The sequence below is a fragment of the Etheostoma spectabile genome, chromosome 19, assembly GCF_008692095.1.
Source record: "Etheostoma spectabile isolate EspeVRDwgs_2016 chromosome 19, UIUC_Espe_1.0, whole genome shotgun sequence".
Classification (NCBI taxonomy): domain Eukaryota; kingdom Metazoa; phylum Chordata; class Actinopteri; order Perciformes; family Percidae; genus Etheostoma; species Etheostoma spectabile.
The window spans coordinates 8611898-8630804 of NC_045751.1; the positions used below are offsets into that span (position 1 = coordinate 8611898).

Sequence of the window (18907 nt, forward strand, 5' to 3'; positions counted from 1 at the left end):
CTTTTGTGTTCCATACAAACAGTACGTATGTATTTGTTTGGTAAAATATTGCGATCGGATTACAAAAGCCAAAGTGGCAAAAATTGTGATTAAGGCCAAAACAACATGTCATGCACCCACAGAGCGTGTTAGTTGGAAAAAAATGCAACTGAGGAACTAAAGGTTGAATAAGACAAAGACTTTCCATTGAAACATTTGTTCATTTTGTGGTGCAACTTATAAAAATTGCGAAATTATTTAGAAATGAATCTAACATGTGACTCAATTTGTGTACAAATTGTTAAGCAGAATTGACTTTATGAGAAACTTAAATACTTGCAATTAAACAGGAGAGAATAGAAAAAAGCTAATTGCAAAATGACACAATCTGACAGTTTTTATCGTCAGCACACAACTTTTATTTTCAGTTTCACAATTTTAAGTTATCCATTGCCCATTTAGGCTATGGATGAGGTTTCACAGTGCATTCGACAACATTTAACACATTTTATTTACATTTATGTACAAGTGCTGTATCATTTTGAAAAGATTATTTCATAATAAAATGAAAACTTTTACTCATGGTTGTCGGCCTGTTGCAGGCCAGTGTTGGTCAAATATCATTGTAGTACAATTAAATATTATTGCAGTACAATAAATATAGACCTAATATAATATAATATATATAAACTTATTTTTTTTTACATCAGTTAGCATCATCCTTTCTTATGACACCTTATGCAGCTGACTCAATGGTTATGTCCCGACCTTCCCTGACTCCTCCGTCTACAGGACAGATAATCAGCGGGGCGGCGTTCTTCCCATCTTCTTGGACACAGGGGTTAAAGTACGGGTAGAGGAGCTCAGAGAAGTCACACCCGCTGTAAGTGTAAATGTGGGTCTTTGCTTCTGCGTCGTAGAAGGACACCGACCCTTCCTCGTAGTCCAGGAACACGCCCACTTTCTTGGGGGTTTCCTTGAGGTGGAGGGTGACGGAGGGACCGGCACAGGCGCTGAGACTGCTCCCTTTCCTCCGGCAGATCGCCCAGTACCCGCTGCTGGGAGACACCGTGAGGACCCCCTTCCTGTTGATGGACTCCCTGGCCACGCCGACATCCCAGTCTGTTTTATCCCCAACCTGAAACACAATGAACTGACTAGAGTCAGACATGCATCGTTCCTTTAAATGTAGTTTAAGTGCTGGGATTCACTTCAGGTCGGCTGTGTTAGAATTTACTACACGTAGAACATGTGCGTTAAGACTGATTTGAATTGCTAGACTCCTAAAGGTTAAAAACTACTAATTTGTGCAAGTTCTACAAAGATCAAAGCTAAGTACAGAGTCACATTGGGTCAGAAATTCCAAATTCTTTAGGAAAGATATGTAAAAATGTATTTTGTTGTGTATTTCTTCTGTACACTGCTGGTCTTAACGGAAATTGGTCGTTTTTCAACTGTTAAATCTGCTGGTGTACATCTTTGCTGGCAGGACACATTCTACTGGATTTGTTTAATTTTAAAGTGTGTTTACTTGTTTCTGAGCTTCTCACCTCAACAACCCAGTAGCGTCTTCCAGATGCAAAGCTTTGTTTCCCCAAAACACAGACGCAGGAGTCAAAGCGCTGAGGACTGTCTGGGAATGGACAATAGTTCTTCTTGCTGCTGACACTCACCTGTTAATTAACATTTTCATTGTTATCATCATCATCTTCATCTTACTAAACATTTGCCTTACTAGCAAGAATTTGATCTGACTCCCCTTTGAATTTGATTCTCACAACACAATTCTTTCCATCTTTCATGTGACGATATGTCTTATATTTTCCTTCTCTATTACAGTAAAATGTCCCACAGCAGGAGATGTTTATAATGTAAAAGCTAGACCAATTTCTGAAAAATTCACTGTCTTCACAGACTCTAAATGTGAGAAGAAATCCAATCTACTCTGAAGACCTAGTATTTTCCTAGAAGGACTGTGTTCTTTACACATTTCATTTAATGATCAGAAGTCAGACAATACCTTCTTTCTGTCTGGAGACAGGACCAGCCAGCCTGAAGCAGTATCAGGATCCAGAGTGACATTGACTGCAGAACCAAAGAAGAAAAACAGTGAGACAGGTAATAAAAAGGTGAACTAACCAAGGTTAAACTAGTTTACAGAAATAAGCAGTGGATGTGAGATTGTGAACACACCTGCATATTGATCCAGTTTGTCTGCTTCTGCAAAAAGGTAGAAGTAAAAGGTTATTTTTATGCACTGATTTCCACAACAATCTCTAGTCATTTTGTGACGTAGATAATCACTTTCTCACAAAGGATGTACCAACCTTTTGCGGATAGTTTGTTGGCAAGTTCCTGGCAGATGTCCCCAAGCTTGGAGACGGCTCTCGTCACCGCCCCCATGCAGTTATCTGAGTGGACTGCGACCTCAGACCATTCTCTAGTGGAAGGGAGTCGCTTTAGAGACGGGAAACTCTAAAGATGGGGAAGGATGGACAGGTTTCTCATGAGTACAGTTCTTTAAATGCTGATGCAGATCAGGATAAATGCCGTTGAGGTATCTTACCTGTATGAGGTGAATAGGGTTCCGAGTTTGCTCCAGGTACTGCAGTTCGCTGCTCCTCATCTGCAGATCATTGAGTTCCTGCTCCAGCTCCTGGAACAGCTCCTGGGCTCTCCTCTCAGCTTCTTGCTGCCTCTTCTCCAGCTCCTCCACCAGCCCGGCATGCTGTCTCTCGATGGCGCTTATCAGCATGCTGCACACCTGAGCACTGCTCTCTATCTCCCTCTCTGTGATTTGCTGTTGATTGAAACAATAGAAACATGTAAATTCATTTACAGATAAAAACAGACATGCTCTTTTTGCACATGCATCCAAACAAGAACTTACTTTGCTTAGTGCCACTGATTTTTTAATTTCATTCACTTTTCTCAGTCTGGCCTGGATCATCGGTTGAATGCTGGATACCGTCTCCCTCAAACGAATCTGCAAAATGTTTTAAAAAAAAATACAATTTTGAATATAATGCTGAAGGAAAAGTTACAAAGTCTTAAAGGGGAAATATGTTAGTTATGATTGATGAGAAATATGAGTTATGTTTCTCACCTATCAAAATACAGAAACAGCTTTCTATATTCATACAAAAGAAGGAAAGTAGCCTTTTTTAAGGCTGAGTTTAAGGGAAGTTGATGAAATAAAACCTTTCCTCACCTTCACCCTCTTGTTCGCCTGCTCCACGGGGACGGTCTGGTGGTGTTTGTGTTTCCTCTCTGTGCATTGAACACAAACAGACTTCTGGTCCTTCTTGCAGAACATTGTCAGCGGCTTGTGGTGCTTTCTGCAGAGGTGACTGGTGGCGAAGGTGGCCGGATCAGTAAGTCGGTGTCTGTGCAGCGCTGGATCCCTCAGGTGCGGTGTGAGGTGAAGTTCACAATAAGACGCCTGGCACACGAGGCACGACTTGAATGATGGAGACTTGTCTCCGCGGCAGATGTCGCAGGGAATCTCTTCAGCCTCCAAAGGTGGGACAAGGGAAGTTCTCCTGCTTCCCACACCGTCACCATTGCCCTCCTGAGACCTTTTGATTCAAATTAAATTATGTCAAATCTCAATTCTAATATTTTGCTTTATATGTTTTTCTAAAAGAACCAGTTTGACAAAAAAAAGAAAAGAAACCAACCTTAAATAGAGAAGAAGGATTTCTTCATATCCTTGGTTGGTCCTGAGTTCTGGACGCTTTCTGAATGTCTCTTTGCACAGCGGACACTCAGCCTTGGTCTTAGTGTCCCAGAAGCCGTCGATGCAGTCCAGGCAGAAGGTGTGTCCACATGGGATGGTGGCAGGCTTGGTGTAGATGTCCAGACAGATGCAGCAGTTGAACTGCTCCTCAAACGACACATCAAGCGCCATGTTTGGTTCTGAAGAAAAATAACACATTATATTACTTAAACATTCAAGTCGGAGTGAAATGTTTCCACGCAGTTTCATATTGTGCACAGGAAGATTCTAAAAGAGCCTCACATTTCTCGGTCACTAAATAATTAGAAATTAGAAAGTTTTCCAAGGAACGCACCATAATCTAAAATTGTTCTTAATTGTGCATAATTATTCCTTGTAGCCTGCAATCCCAAACGTTAAAATAGGTACTGTTTTAGACCTGGGATAATATTTTATTATATAATATGAACCAAACTGAAAGTACCTCATGTTCATGATTTTAATTGTTTTATAGAAATGGTGTGTGTCATGCATAGAAGTACACCAAGCCTCCATGAGATTTTACAAGACACCATATATGATTATATTTTTGATTAGAAGAGTTGAGGTAGTTAAAGTCCCGGCGAAGGAGCTGCGTTGCCCTAAATGTTACCTGTGGTCTGGGTTGTCATGTTGAGCTCCTGATCGTCCTCACACAGAAAAGATGCAGAACGTGCAGGATGTGGTGTTTATATACTCCGTCACTCTGAATAAGCAGATGCTCCTCCCCTACAGTACTCAAACATTCTGGTATGTTTAGTTGAGAATAAGAATCAGAATCAGAAATACTTTATTGATCCCCGAAGGGAAACTCTGTGTTGCAGTTGCCCAAATGGTAGAAATACAAATAAAGAAATATAAGGTGTGTGGATATTTACATAGTTAAAGGAATATTGTGATACAGTAGTTACATAATTAACATAATTAAGGTGTTGTGAAAATGGTGAAAAGTAATAATAATAATAATAATAATAATAATAATAATAATAAGTTAGTTAGTTAGTATGTAATTAGTTCACATTGTATTCAGTTTTATCCTGATGACATGTCCTTGCATGGGAATTCATTGTTTGGCTCTCAGCGACAGACCAAACTATTGTTTCATTTAACATGTTATGTAATTTCCCGGTAAGTGTGTCATAAAGCAGCAGCCAAAACCTGATCAATTATCCTCAGGTTAATGAATGTGTGTGTGAAACTAAACGTGACATAGATTCTAACCAGATCGTCTCTACCAACATTCATACACTAGTCAGTACAGGAGAAATCTGAATAAACACTTGTCAAATGTCTTCTCTTCTAGGCTTTTGAGACAAAGTTGGAAAACTTAATCATAATTAAACAACTACTTCAATTCTTGTATCATCTGCACACCTTAATTCATTATTAATACATTTTTGGGGGGAAATTCTCACTCCTTCCTCACAAAAGAAACCACAACTCATTTGTTCTGCCTCACCGAAACCCCACAGCTCACACAATCTTTCTTATCACATACTTTTTAAAAAAATCTTTTTTATAACTGCTAACTTCCCAAATACCAGCTCCCAACTGTGCAACTTACAAACTCTGGATTAACAAAATGAACCCAATGATTCAGGACTAACTTTTCAATGAGGCCTTGCGTTTTACTTTTCTTTTATATACAAAATGTTGTTTATTACACATATTTTATTTCTCAAGATACAGGTGCGTAAATCCCAAATACTCAAGTTCGTCATTGTACCGGTATGGTGGCCAAGAAACATTGATTTTATCTTACAAAACAAAGGTTAAAAGTGTGTGCAGACGGTCAAGCATGAGAAAATGTTCTTAGTGTTCGTTCAGATTGACAGATTAACAGAGCTTTGTGTTGCTGGGAACTTTCAAGGAAGACAAACTTGCTCAGCCAAATTTCAGTGTCATGCCACTCTTTTGTAAACACCTTTAAGTAAAGCGTTGCCAAATCTACTTTCAGCTGACTCTCCAGTCGTATTCAAGTTTGGATCCTTTCTTTGAGTAAAAGTAGTATTATATTAATACTGCAATATAAAAACGCTCCATTAAAAGTGAAAGTCATGCCATGGAAAGAGCACTCAAGTACAACTGTTACTCGCAAAAAGTTCTGAAACTATCAAAAGTACTCATAATGAAGAAAAATGGTGAATCACTGTTTGTAAATCTGTATCTGCAAAGTAACTAAAGCTGTCAAATACATGTTGGGGAAAAAGTAATAGGCCTACTGACTTGTACTGAAGTAGAAGTACAAAGGAAATACTTACAGTAGTCTAAGTAAAGTGTAAATACCTCATTTGCTTTTGCAATAACCGACTTTTTAGAATGGAATAATGTTGTTAACACAACATGGTATCATTGTTTTAAGTTGATATGGGGAGCAAACAGTTGCTTATTTACACGTCCAGCAGTTACAGAGCAACTTAATCATTCACTAGGAGTCGTACTTGTGTCTACTTAATGAATATTAATCCAATACTCAATCTCATTTAACTCTGTTAAACAGTTTTTCCAAAGGCAAGTATCTGGTTCTTTAGCTGCTAAATGCTGCACTACAGTATGTCCACGAGCTAGTCTCTACAGTAACTGTGTCTGTCTGCTGTTTGGTGCATATTCAAAATAAACTCATTCCATGTGTGTTCTCTGAGATTTGTGGGCTGAGCCCACCCCTGCCCCTCGCTATTGCCGGCCTGGGTGAAAAATGTCCAGTGTTCCACATTCAAGTAATAATAGTAAACAGCATAACTTGTCAGCATTATCATCTCTGTGGGAAACAGGCTAGGGTGTGAAGACCCTTTAAAGGAGACAGTCCCAGAAAACAACATTCCCTTTATCAACCTAGACTGGCTCAATCTCTAGAGACACATATAAATTCATACTTTAACACAGAACAGGTTTGGTTGTTGGATTATGGCTGAATTAATCTTGTTGTCCCCTGACCTGTGACCCAAAAATGATCTGATTTGATCTGTTTTTCCCCTTGCCTCATCTTAACACATTAAAGTGTTTCTTATCTCACAATCTCTTGTGTGCAAGACAATGAATAAGGAAGCAGGCAGGTGATTCTTGTTAAGTAATTAAAAAAGGAAATGTTCTTAATAGTGTATATTATGAATATTCTGTTTTATTAAAATTAAATTAATTAAATTAATACAATTATTACATGACATTGTAAATGTCATGTAAGTATTTTATTTCACATGCATGGATAAGAACGTAACTTAGTGCATGACTGGAGAGTGACAGGACCTGCAGCACAACTGAACATGAGAACCAAAAATAGTCTAAGGGGTGCAGTCTACATGAAACTGTCAAACATGTCAAAGATTTTTTACCGGTCTCAAATTGAAACCTACAAGACCTGCTTTGTCTAAAAAACATAAAGCACTGACAGCACTCAGAATTTCTAAGGGTGTGGTGCACAACCGGTTCCTGACTGCAGCCTCATACTTCAGGTGTGCAGTCACAGTGTTTTGGGGACTTTAAATTTAACCCTTGTATTGTCCTTTGTGTCAAAGGGACTTGTTTAGTTTATTTAACCCTTGAGTTGTCTTCCCATTGACCATAGAAATTGGTTTTTTTCCCGGCTTGAAATTTCCCCCAAAAAAATTTGGTGACGTTTTTGTCCCTTTTTGTCAAAAACTGTTGTCACTTTTTTTTTTGACTTTTTGGTAACCGTTTCCCCAATGTTTTTGTCACAAATTTCCGATGTCATTGTCGATGTTTTTGTCGATTTTTTTGGTCACTTTGGTCACAACTGAATAACACACCAAATTCAATTATCAGTATTTGGGATTTGATTTTGTTTCAGGAAGTATATTGATTAAGTGTCTTGGAAGCTTACACCCTCAGAAGTTTTTTTATAATTGTCTTCACAAATGTAAGCAAACTAATCAATATAAGAAGGTTAAACAAACAAGTGACATCCGGGTTCTGAATAGGAAAAACGTAAAAATAAAGAATATCAAAAAAAAATAGACCCATGCTCTGTCATTGTTTGTACAAATCTGTCATGAAATGTTTTATGTCCACAACACTTATAAACAGCAAAAGGTATTGACAAAATAGTATAAACACCTCAACAAGTCAGTATCCAATACAAAAAACAGATTTCACCAAACAGTTTCGCAGTTATGAACATGACTTAATATTACGTCCCAGAACCAGAGCATTTGAATATATACATCAGCCCACTCGTGCTCCCAGCTCTATGTTGAACTCATTCCATGTGTGTTCTCTGAGATTTGTGGGCTGAGCCCACCCCTGCCCCTCGCTATCGCCGGCCTGGGTGAAAAATGTCCAGTGTTCCACATTCAAGTAATAATAGTAAACAGCATAACTTGTCAGCATTATCATCTCTGTGGGAAATAGGCTAAGGTGTGAAGACCCTTTAAAGGAGACAGTCCCAGAAAACAACATTCCCTTTATCAACCTAGACTGGCTCAATCTCTAGAGACACATCTAAATTCATACTTTAACACAGAACAGGTTTGGTTGTTGGATTATGGCTGAATTAATCTTGTCCCCTGACCTGTGACCCAAAAATGATCTGATTTGATCTGTTTTTCCCCTTGCCTCATCTTAACACAGTAAAGTGTTTCTTATCTCACAATCTCTCCTGTGCAAGATAATTAATAATGAAGCAGGCAGGTGATTCTTGTTAAGTAATTAAAAAAGGAAATGTTTGTAAAAGTGTATTTTATTAATATTCTGTTTTGTACTTCAATTGCATTACATTTTTGTTTTGGTTCTCATACAAGTACATCTTTAATTGTGCATTGTCCCTGTTTAAATAAAATGAATGCTTAAAATTATAAATGTCATGTAGGTATTTTATTTCACATGCATGGATAAGAACGTAACTTAGTGCATGACTGGAGACTGACAGGACCTGCAGCACAACTGAACATGAGAACCAAAAATAGTCTAAGGGGTGCAGTCTACATGAAACTGTCAAACATGTCAAAGATTTTTTACCGGTCTTAAAATGAAACCTACAAGAGCTGCTTTGGCAACAAAACATAAAGCACTGACAGCACTCACAAAGCTCACAATTTACATGGGTGTGGCACACAACCGGTTCCTGACTGCAGCCACATACAGTGGGGTTCAAAAGTTTGGGCACCCCAGGCAAAAATTTGTACTAATGTGCATGAAGAAGCCAAGAAAAAGTTTGGGTTCCCTGCCAAATTAATACCTTGTACTGCCCCCTTTGGAAAGCTGAGACCTGACAGTGTCATGGATTGTTCTCAATCATCGTCTGGATAGACCAGGTGATGTCAATCTTAAGGTTTTAAATGCCCAGACTCATCTGACCTTGCCCCAACGATCAGCACCACGGGTTCTTCAAAGCAGTTGTCTAGAAAACCAAAACTGAAAATAGTTGACGCTCACAAAGCAGGAGAAGGCTACAAGAAGATAGCAAAGTTTTGTTGTAGATGCCAATATCCTCTTTTCGGGATTGTAATTAAGAAATGGCAGTCATCAGGAACAGTGGAAGTTAAAACAATATTTGGAAGATCAAGAAAAATATCAGAACAGCATGTGAGAAAAGCATGTCCAAACCCACGTTTGACTGCATGATCCATCCGGAAAGACCTGGCAGACACTGGAGTTGTGCTACACCGTTCCACTATAAAGAGATACTTGTACAAATATGGTCTTCATGGAAGAGTCATCAGAAGAAAACCTCTTCTACAAATATTTGTACAACGCTCAGAAAGACGTAAAGGCTGACCAATAGCATTGAATTATATATTTTTAAAAAATAAATGTTTTTCTCATTTTTTTCACTAACTCAATGTCTAAAAGCACATACTCGAGAAGGCAGAGTCCGGTGTATTAAAATGTGATTCTGTTTTGTAATGCTTGACATGTATTCTAAATGTTGACCGTCTTTTACACTTAAATAAATGTTTGTGAACATAAGCCAATTGCAAAACACCTGTATGTCTGTGTCAATCATCCAACAAGAGAAAAATCTTTTATGTGTCACAACCAGTTTGGGGAGCTTTCCACTTGTATAACAGTGCTTAGGAAATAAGTTGGCACATCATTTTGGAAGGAACACACATTTAGTGTACACGGTGTTGGAAAAAAAATGTTTTTCTCATTTATTTGAATCTAATGTTTCAAAAACTTAATGTCTAAAAGCACATACTGATGGAGGCAGAGTCTGGTGTAGTAAAATGAGATTCTGTTTTGTAATGAATGATGTGTAGTCCAAATGTGGAACTTCTTTTACACTTACATAACTGTTACACTATGACGCTGGGATGTCTGCGTCAATCATCCATCCAGAGAAAAAGCTTTGATATGTCACATCCAGTATGGGGAGTTTTCCGCTTGTATAACAGTGCTTATAAAATAAGTTAGGAAATAATTTTGGAAGGAACACACATTTAGTGTACACGGCATTGGAAATCACCTGATTTACATTCAAAGTTATTATTAGTAGACATTTTTGTAATTACATATAGTGAAGCAGGCTATAAGCTGCTTTATAATTATTTTCCACCACTGTGTTTACACACATGTACCCAAATATAGGAAACTGGATGCACAGGTTTGCTCCAATTGTATTTTATTTTAGTTGGAACACACACACACACACACACACACACACACACACACACACACACCACACACACACCACACACACACACACACACACACACACACACACACACACACACACACACACACACACACACACACACACACACACACACTATATAAGTTGATGTAATAATAATAGTGATAACATAAAGTAATAATTATATATATATATATATATATATATATATATATATATATGTGTGGTGTGTGCGCGAGTACAGGCCAAAAGTTTGGACACACCTTCTCATTTAATGCATTTTCAAGATTATTTACATTATAGATTATCACTGAAGGCATCAAAACTATGAATGAACACATGTGGAATTATGTACTTAACAAAGAAGTGTGAAATAACTAAAAAACATGTCTCATATTCTAGTTTCTTCAAAGTAACCACCCTTTGCTCTGAATACTGCTTTGCACACTCGGCATTGTCTTGATGAGCTTCAAGAGGTAGTCACCTGAAATGGTTTCCCAACAGTCTTGAAGGAGTTCCCAGAGATGCTCAGCACTTGTTGTTCCTTTTGCCTTCACTCTGCGGTCCAGCTCACCCCAAACCATCTCGATTTGGTTCAGGTCCGGTGACTGTGGAGGCGCAGCACTCGGTCAAATAGCCCGTACACAGCCTGGAGGTGTGTTTGGGGTCATTGTCCTGTTGAAAAGTAAATGATGGTCCAACTAGTCCTGGTCCTGCCACTGCAGGATGCTGTGGTAGCCATGCTGGTTCAGTATGCCTTCAATTTGGAATAAATCCCCAACAGTGTCACCAGCAAAGCACCCCCACACCCCCACACCATCATACCTCCTCCTCCACGCTTCACGGTGGGATCCAGGCATGTAGAATCCATCCGGTCACCTTTTTCTGCATTGCATAAAGACACGCAGGTTGGAGCCAAAGATCTCAAACTTGGACTTATCAGACCAAAGCACAGATTTCCACTGGTCTAATATCCATTCCTTGTGTTTCTTGGCCCAAACAAATTTGATGATTAGTGATTTCCTAGCTGCTATTTGACCATGAAGGCCTGATTTGCGCAGTCTCCTCTTAACAGTTGTGTTATAGATGTGTCTGCTGATAGAACTCAGTGTGCTTTTCATCTGGTCTCTAATCTAAGCTGCTGTTAACTTGCAATTTCTGAGGCTGGTGACTCAGATGAACTTATCCTCAGCAGCAGAGGTGACTCTCGGTCTTCCTTTCCTGGGGCGGTCCTCATGTGAGCCAGTTTCATTGTAGCGCTTGATGGTTTTTGTGACTGCAAGTAATGATGGCCACTCGTTTCTCTTTACTTAGCTGATTGGTTCTTGCCATAATATGAATTCTAACAGTTGTCCACTAGTTCTGTCGGCTGTGTATCAACCTGACTTCTGCACAACACAACTGATGGTCCCAACTCCATTAACAAGGCAAGAAATCCCACTAATTAACCCTGACAAGGCTCACCTGTGAAGTGGAAACCATTTCTGGTGAAACCAAGGGTTTGCAGAGCTATCAAAAAAGCAAAGGGTGGCTACTTTGAAGAAACTAGAATATAAGACATGTTTTAAGTTATTTCAAACTTTTTTGTCAAGTACATAATTCCACATGTGTTCATCCATAGTTTGGATGTTTTTAGTGATAATCTACAATGTAAATAGTCATGAAAATAAAGGAAACACATTGAATGAGAAGGTGTGTCCAAACCTTTGGCCTGTAGTATATTTATATACACGTATAGGGTGTCACGATTCTTGATTCTCGATTTTTACATAGCTTCTTTTAAACCACAGGTTGCTATGGCATTTTTAGACTAGACGTGTATAATATCTGCCCTTTGTTTGCAATGCACTACATTACATTGTCAAATTTACAGTAAGCATCTACAATCTGGCTGAAACTTAAGGAAAATAACCTGCCATCTGGTTTCTCTTTTGTAACTGCAGTCCTCTCCACAGAATATGACACTGAAGTTCACAACGAAACAAACAAAAACAATAAAACAGCCATGGCCATGTCTTCTCTGAACAATTAAGTGTCTTAATCAATTATATCCGAACAGTTGAACATCTACCACACAGATAACTACCTTTTATACTTTTTACCCCCTGAAAAGATGAGATGTGTTTCATTCTTTCATGTTCTTCCAGACGGATAAGTTAAGGGCTGCTCTTTGAGTTGTCAAAAACAAGAAAACATTTTACATAATAGAAGATAACACAACTGTAACAATGTTGCAATTTCAAGTTCTTCTTAACTCTTGCGTTGTCTTCTTGGAAAAATTGAAAATCAACACTTTTTAATCAATGTTTTTAACTTTTTCTTACAGATTTGTCCTTTTTTTTCAATGTTTGTCCCTTTTTTTGCCATGTAACACTATGTAACACTAACGCATTAACTTTAGTTTTACAGTTATTTTTGGAATTTATTGTCAAACCTCATTTTTAGGAAATTATACCTAATGTTTGAGTTAGAAAAGCAGAAATTAGGAATTAGACTAAAATTAAAGGAATATATGTGGATGGATAATCACAGACTGGAATATGTCAACTTTTACTCTAATAGTACTAATACTATTTCAAAACCACTTAAATTGTTTCTTCAAATGCTATAAAATTGAATTAGACACCCCAAAATTAATGAAAGTAGAGATTTGTACTTGCCAAAGACCGTTGTGGGGAATCAATCAAGTTTTGGGTAATTAAAAAGAACATCGATATAGGAAAAACCTTTGACCCGAGGACAACATGAGGGTTAAAGAGGGATATGAAAAGAGAACTGCTCTGGAAGAATACGGTGCATGCACGTAGTAGAGCTTGCAAATTGTGTTTTTTTTGTGTTGAAAACACGAACATTGTCAACATAACTCACTGGAAATCCAAAATACTTCCACACCAGCGACTTCACAACACTCACAACGCTTAGAAAATATTAGTGTGTGGCACACAACCGGTTCCTGACTGCACCCACATACTTCAGCAGAGGGGGTTCAGTCACAGTGTTTCGGGGAACAAAAGCCACCTGGTGTGTGTTTGGATGTAAGGCAGTTTCTAGTTCAGTCATGGTGGTTACACCATTGAAACATAAACGTTGGACTTTAGTGACTCTTAGTGGTATTAAACCGATGCCATTAGAGTAATTTAAGAGATTCTTAAGTGTCTACAAATCAAGGCATTAAGACTGAAATATATATTATTTTATTTTAAAGCAGAGGTTCTCAATTGTTTTTTAGTCGAGGACCCATTACAAGACAGAGAAAATAGTGGGGATTTCTTTTTGTGCGCACACACACACACACACACACACACACACACGTTAGGCTATCAGGTGGTCATTGCAGCATTGTTTTTTGAGAACCAAGCAAAGTGTCCTCACAGAAAAGGTTGTTTCTCAATACTTGGTACTCACAAGTATATCAATACTAACACACACACACACACACACACACACACACACCACACACACACACACACACACACACACACACACACACACACACACACACACACACACACACACAACACACACACACACACACACACACACACACACACACACACACACACACACACACACACACACACACACACACACACCTGACGGGATGTTTTTAATTCTTTTTTCATACATTGTACCCCACTTTGAGAATTATCAATACTATCTGTTAGTGTTTTTGTTTTATTTCTACCACATTCCTCTACATGCAGCACAAGGTATGATGTATGTACATGTGGCAATTTAAAACATTGGGATTTGATTTTGTTTTATGAAGTTTATTGATTAAGTGTCTTGGAAGCTTACACCCTCAGCACATTTACTATGGCAATTGCCTTCACAAATGGAAACAAACTAATCAAAATAAAGAGGTTAAACAACAGGCAATATCTTAGTTCTAAATAGGCAAAATGTTAAACTAAGGAATGTTCCTGGATTTTATTACAGTGTCATGCCCACTCGTGCTCCCAGCTCTATGTTGAACATATACCCGGGGAATCTTCACAGACACAAGCAAAAACAGGCATGCTGCAAGTTGCGCAGAAGAAAATGGAACTACAACACAACAGAAATTTCCAGAGGGCGCACAAGAAATGAATACACACTGCACCCAGACGTACAATTTGATCTCCACAAATCATTGATGGTGTTAAAAGGTATACGGGTTTTAAGTCTGAAGCTTCAGACTTCACTGAAATCTAAATACTTTGATTTGACAACACAGACGTAGGCCTACTGTACTCACGCCTGCCAAAACTAAATTCTCTTTGTGTTCAAGCGGTGAGACGACTTTTATGAGAATGGAATGTTTTTCTTTGTCATCAAGACAATGCAGGTGTGGAAAAGACGCTGTTCTGGAACTGTCAAGGGTCGAAGCATCTTAGAATCACTGTTGCGCAATGTATACCTACTGGAGTTTCTGTTAGCTGATATTTGCTACATGATGTAAAATTTTTGTTAAAAACTTTGGCCTGGTGTCTCTCACAACAAGCAGGAGGAATCGTTTGGCTTTCCAAAAAAGGAGTGGTTTAATGCTACAAGGTCAAAGAAAAATTCTTTACATAATCAACAAATAAAGAGCTTTTTGTAAAAACAGATGCAAGCCATTTTAATAATGAATAAACCGTGACTACTTTGATTGCCATTCCCTTAAGTGCACACAAAAACAGGATTTAGTGAAATAAATTAAAATGGAGATATCTGTTTTTGCAAATGAACCTTTCATGGTTCGAAAAGGTGAGACAGATTTCTAAAGGAACAATGTGGTTGAGTTGGCCTTTAGCTAACAATGTAATCATCTTGCTCGTCTTATATCAGTGGTTCCCAAAATCTTTCACCTCAAGCACCCCTAAACTGACACAAGTTAGATCACAGACCCCCCCATTTGATAGGATTTTTGCTATCAGATGTCATTGTGATACTATGGATGAAATTATAGTCAAAATAAATGAGTCCCCTTTTTTTGCTGGGGACCTTTTGGATTCCCCTCAAGGACCGCTGGGGTTCCCCGGACCACACTTTGAAAACCACGGTCTTATATATAAAAAGAGAATCAATGCCTTTTCAACCGAAACAGCTGTATGTGCTTTTTTTGATGTCGTTGTGATACTTATGGATGAAATCATAGTGAAAATAATAAATATAAATAATATATAAACAATACTAAAATGCTGATATTTAGCAGGTTTAATGTTTACCATGTTCACCATCTCGGTCTGGTGTGTTAGGGTGCTAACATTTGCTACTTTGCAACAGTTGAGGCTGAAGGGAAATTCCGTATTTTGCAAGAATTTTGTCATGAACCAGTTTTGTCAAAACAATTTTGACCTGAGGATGGCGCTATGTGAAAAAAATCAGTGGCTCACCAAAATCAGTAGGATTGATCCTCTGAGAACATGAATGTCCGCACCGAAGTGTATGCAGATCCATTAAATATATGGTGAGATATTTCAGTTTGGATGAAAAGATGTCAGCAGGCATTTCTGTATATACAGCTAAAACTGGAGAAGAGGAATAGCTTAAAAAGTCACTTGTGAATGTGACAATATATTGCACTTAAGGGAGTTTTCTTTGTTTTCTATGCTGTATTTCTATTTGTCCAGTACCTCCTTCCAACACTACAACGACCATGCTTTGTTCAGAAGGCCAACACTGTCATCCTTAAAACCAGCATAGCAAAAAAATAAAAGTGTATTTAAAGTTCTGTATATTTCTGCTTTGTACGTCAAGAGCTCCTGGACAACACAAATATTTTTCTGGTCTCCTGGCCAATTCAGGATCTAATGGGGCCTGTCCTATTTCAAATGCTCCTTTTTTTTGTCCAAATTTATAACAACCGGTGTGTCAGTTTGTAGGCCTTAATGTTATGGAAAAGCTCATGGAGAAGCTTGACTCTGGATCCATGAAGAAGGTTTGGGAGACTTTGACTTACACAGAAGAATTTAATGAAATCTTGATTAAGTAGAGGATAGTGGAAAAAGTATCGGTTATTGTGTGCCATCTCAAGTTCTCGTCTCTGTCTCTTTCCAAGAAGCACATACAGGATCTTTGCTTAAGCTGACAAGTTTGGGTTACATAACTAGGCACCACAAACACAAATGCTTATGTAGTTTTTCAAGTTCAGTCTGTCTCTGGGAAACAGGCTAAGGTGTGTGGGACAGTCGTAGAAAACTAGACTAGACTGGCTCAATCTCTAGAGACACATATGAATTCATACTTGAACACAGAACAGGTTTGGTTGTTGGATTATGGCTGAATATCTCACAATCTATTGTGTGCAAGACAATTGATAATGGAGCTTGCAGGTATCCTTGTCATGTTATAAGAAAAGGAAATGTTTGTAAAGTTGTAAAGTCTGATGTTTTGTACTTGCATTGAATATTGTTTTTGTGTAATGCATCTCTCCTTCTTCTTATACAAGGTTAATCTTTAATTGTGCATTGTCCCGTTTTAAATCAAATGATGACATTGCATTAGAAATGCCATGTAGGTATTTAATTTCAAATGATCATAATCCATGGATAAAAACATAACTTAACACACGAGAAATTAAACAGCTCCTGCAGGATTAATATGACATTCAGCACAACTGTGAACACGCAGTGCAGTCTATATGAAACTAACATGGCAAACATTTATTACCGGTCATAAAATTAAACCCAGCATTTAATGAGCTGCTTTGTCTACAAAACATAAAGCACTGACAGCACTCACAAAGCTCACAATGTATATGGGTGTAGCGCACAACCGGTTCCTGACTGCACCCACATACCTCAGCCGAGGGTGTTAAATCAGTGTTTCGGGGACTTTTCATTTAAATGGATGATGTAATCATCAACAACAAACGCCACCTGGTGTGTGTTTGGATGTAAGGCAGTTTCAGTTCAGTCATGGTGGTTACACCATTGAAACATAAACGTTGGACTTTAGAGACTCCTAGTGGTATTAAACCGATGCCATTAGAGTAATTTAAGAGATTATTAAGGGTCGTAAAAAAAAAAATCTACAAATCAAGGCATTAAGACTGAAATATATATTATTATTTGATTTTAATTTAAAGCAGAGGTTCTCAACTGTTTTTTAGTCGAGTACCCATTACAAGATAGATAGAGAATATAGTGGGACACACACACCCCACACACACACACACACACACACACACACACACACACACACACACACACACACACACACACACACACACACACACACACACACACACACACACACACACACACACACACACACACACACCACACCACACACAAACACACACACACACACACACACACACACACACACACACACACACACACACACACACACACACACACACACACACACACGTTAGAGGGGACATTTCTTTCTAAGATTAGTTTTCGGGGCTTTCCCCTATATTCACAGTGACGGTGGATAGACAGGAAAGGCGGAGAGAAAGAGAGGGGATGACACGCAGCAAAGGGCCGCAGGTCGGATTCCGTCTACTTCCCTCTACTGTAAACAATAGAAACCAGAAATAGTGGAGAGGGTGCAGTCTATATGAAACTGTCAAACATGTTTTACCTGTCAGAAAATGAAACCCAACATTTAACAAGCTGCTATGCCTACAAAACATAAAGCGCCGACAGCAAAGACAGCACTCACAATGCTCCAAATGTATTAGTGTGGGACGCCCGCTCTTACTGGGTGAGCAAGAGGACGCCCCTGAGGGGACTTTTTAAAATTAATTGAGAATTATCAAAATTATAAAAAAAATTGTTTTATTTCTACCATGTGTTTGTTGCTTCCTGGAGCTAGGCATAAACATGTTTCTCTACATGCTGTACAAGGTATGATTGAGTATATGGCAAATAAAACATTATTTGTGATTTGATTTTGATTTCATGAAGTTTATTGATTAACTGTCTTGGAAGCTTACAGCCAACTGGTAATTACAACGGTAATTGTCTTTACAAATGTAAACAAACTAATATAAAAAGATAAAACAACAGGTGATATCCTGGTTCTAAATGTTAAAATAAGGGATGCCAACAATATACACATGCTCTGTCAGTTTGTGAAAAACTGTTCTAAAAGGTTTAATGTTCAGAACACTTTTTATATATGAGGGTTTGACAAAAAAGTATAAACACTTATTAACAGCTGTGTTATATTCGGAGGTTGCTAATTAGCATTTGTTAGCTGCAAATGAGGTCTGACAATCAACAGTTTAAGTAGTAACAGCTGCACAAGGAGCTAAACCCTCTGTTCCCAAGCTGCAGATCCATCGGGTCAACAAGGAAAACATATGTTATGCAATACACTGTGGAAAATTATAAAAACAAACTAAATATTATACTAAATATTTGTAGTGTATAAAATGATTGACGCTAAAGTGAGGATTATTTTACAATTACAAAAGAAGTCAGTATCCAATAACCACTTGCAGAATTTTAAACATGTTAATATTTAGTCCCAGAACCAGAGCATTTTAATATATTCTGTTATGGTTTCTGCTCTTATTTCCTGTGCATTTGTTCCGTTTCCTGATTTCTGTTATGGTGTGTCTTCCCTTGTCACCTAATTGTACTTCCTGTCTTGTGTCTGTTCTA

At 38.2% G+C, this 18907-nt stretch overlaps 1 protein-coding gene across 3 annotated transcripts; it reads right to left on the minus strand.

The window, feature by feature from the left end:
* Positions 1 to 371: 371 nt before the first annotated feature.
* On the minus strand, positions 372 to 4447 carry LOC116707147 (E3 ubiquitin-protein ligase TRIM39). Of its 3 annotated transcripts, none has more exons than XM_032544369.1 (10): positions 4350 to 4447; positions 3660 to 3897; positions 3191 to 3557; positions 2870 to 2965; positions 2546 to 2779; positions 2307 to 2454; positions 2178 to 2199; positions 2000 to 2069; positions 1530 to 1652; positions 372 to 1117 (listed from the first exon to the last, which is right to left on the minus strand). In XM_032544369.1, exons 1-10 carry the CDS (start codon positions 4366 to 4368, stop codon positions 716 to 718), a joined length of 1719 nt encoding a protein of 572 aa, XP_032400260.1. In that variant the 5' UTR covers positions 4369 to 4447; the 3' UTR covers positions 372 to 715. The 3 variants fall into 3 exon arrangements, with proteins under 3 accessions (XP_032400260.1, XP_032400259.1, XP_032400261.1); XM_032544368.1 differs by having other exon boundaries at positions 2000 to 2064; positions 2173 to 2199; XM_032544370.1 differs by having other exon boundaries at positions 2000 to 2064; positions 2173 to 2199; positions 3660 to 3894; positions 4346 to 4408.
* Between the last annotated feature and the right edge of the window lie 14460 nt (positions 4448 to 18907).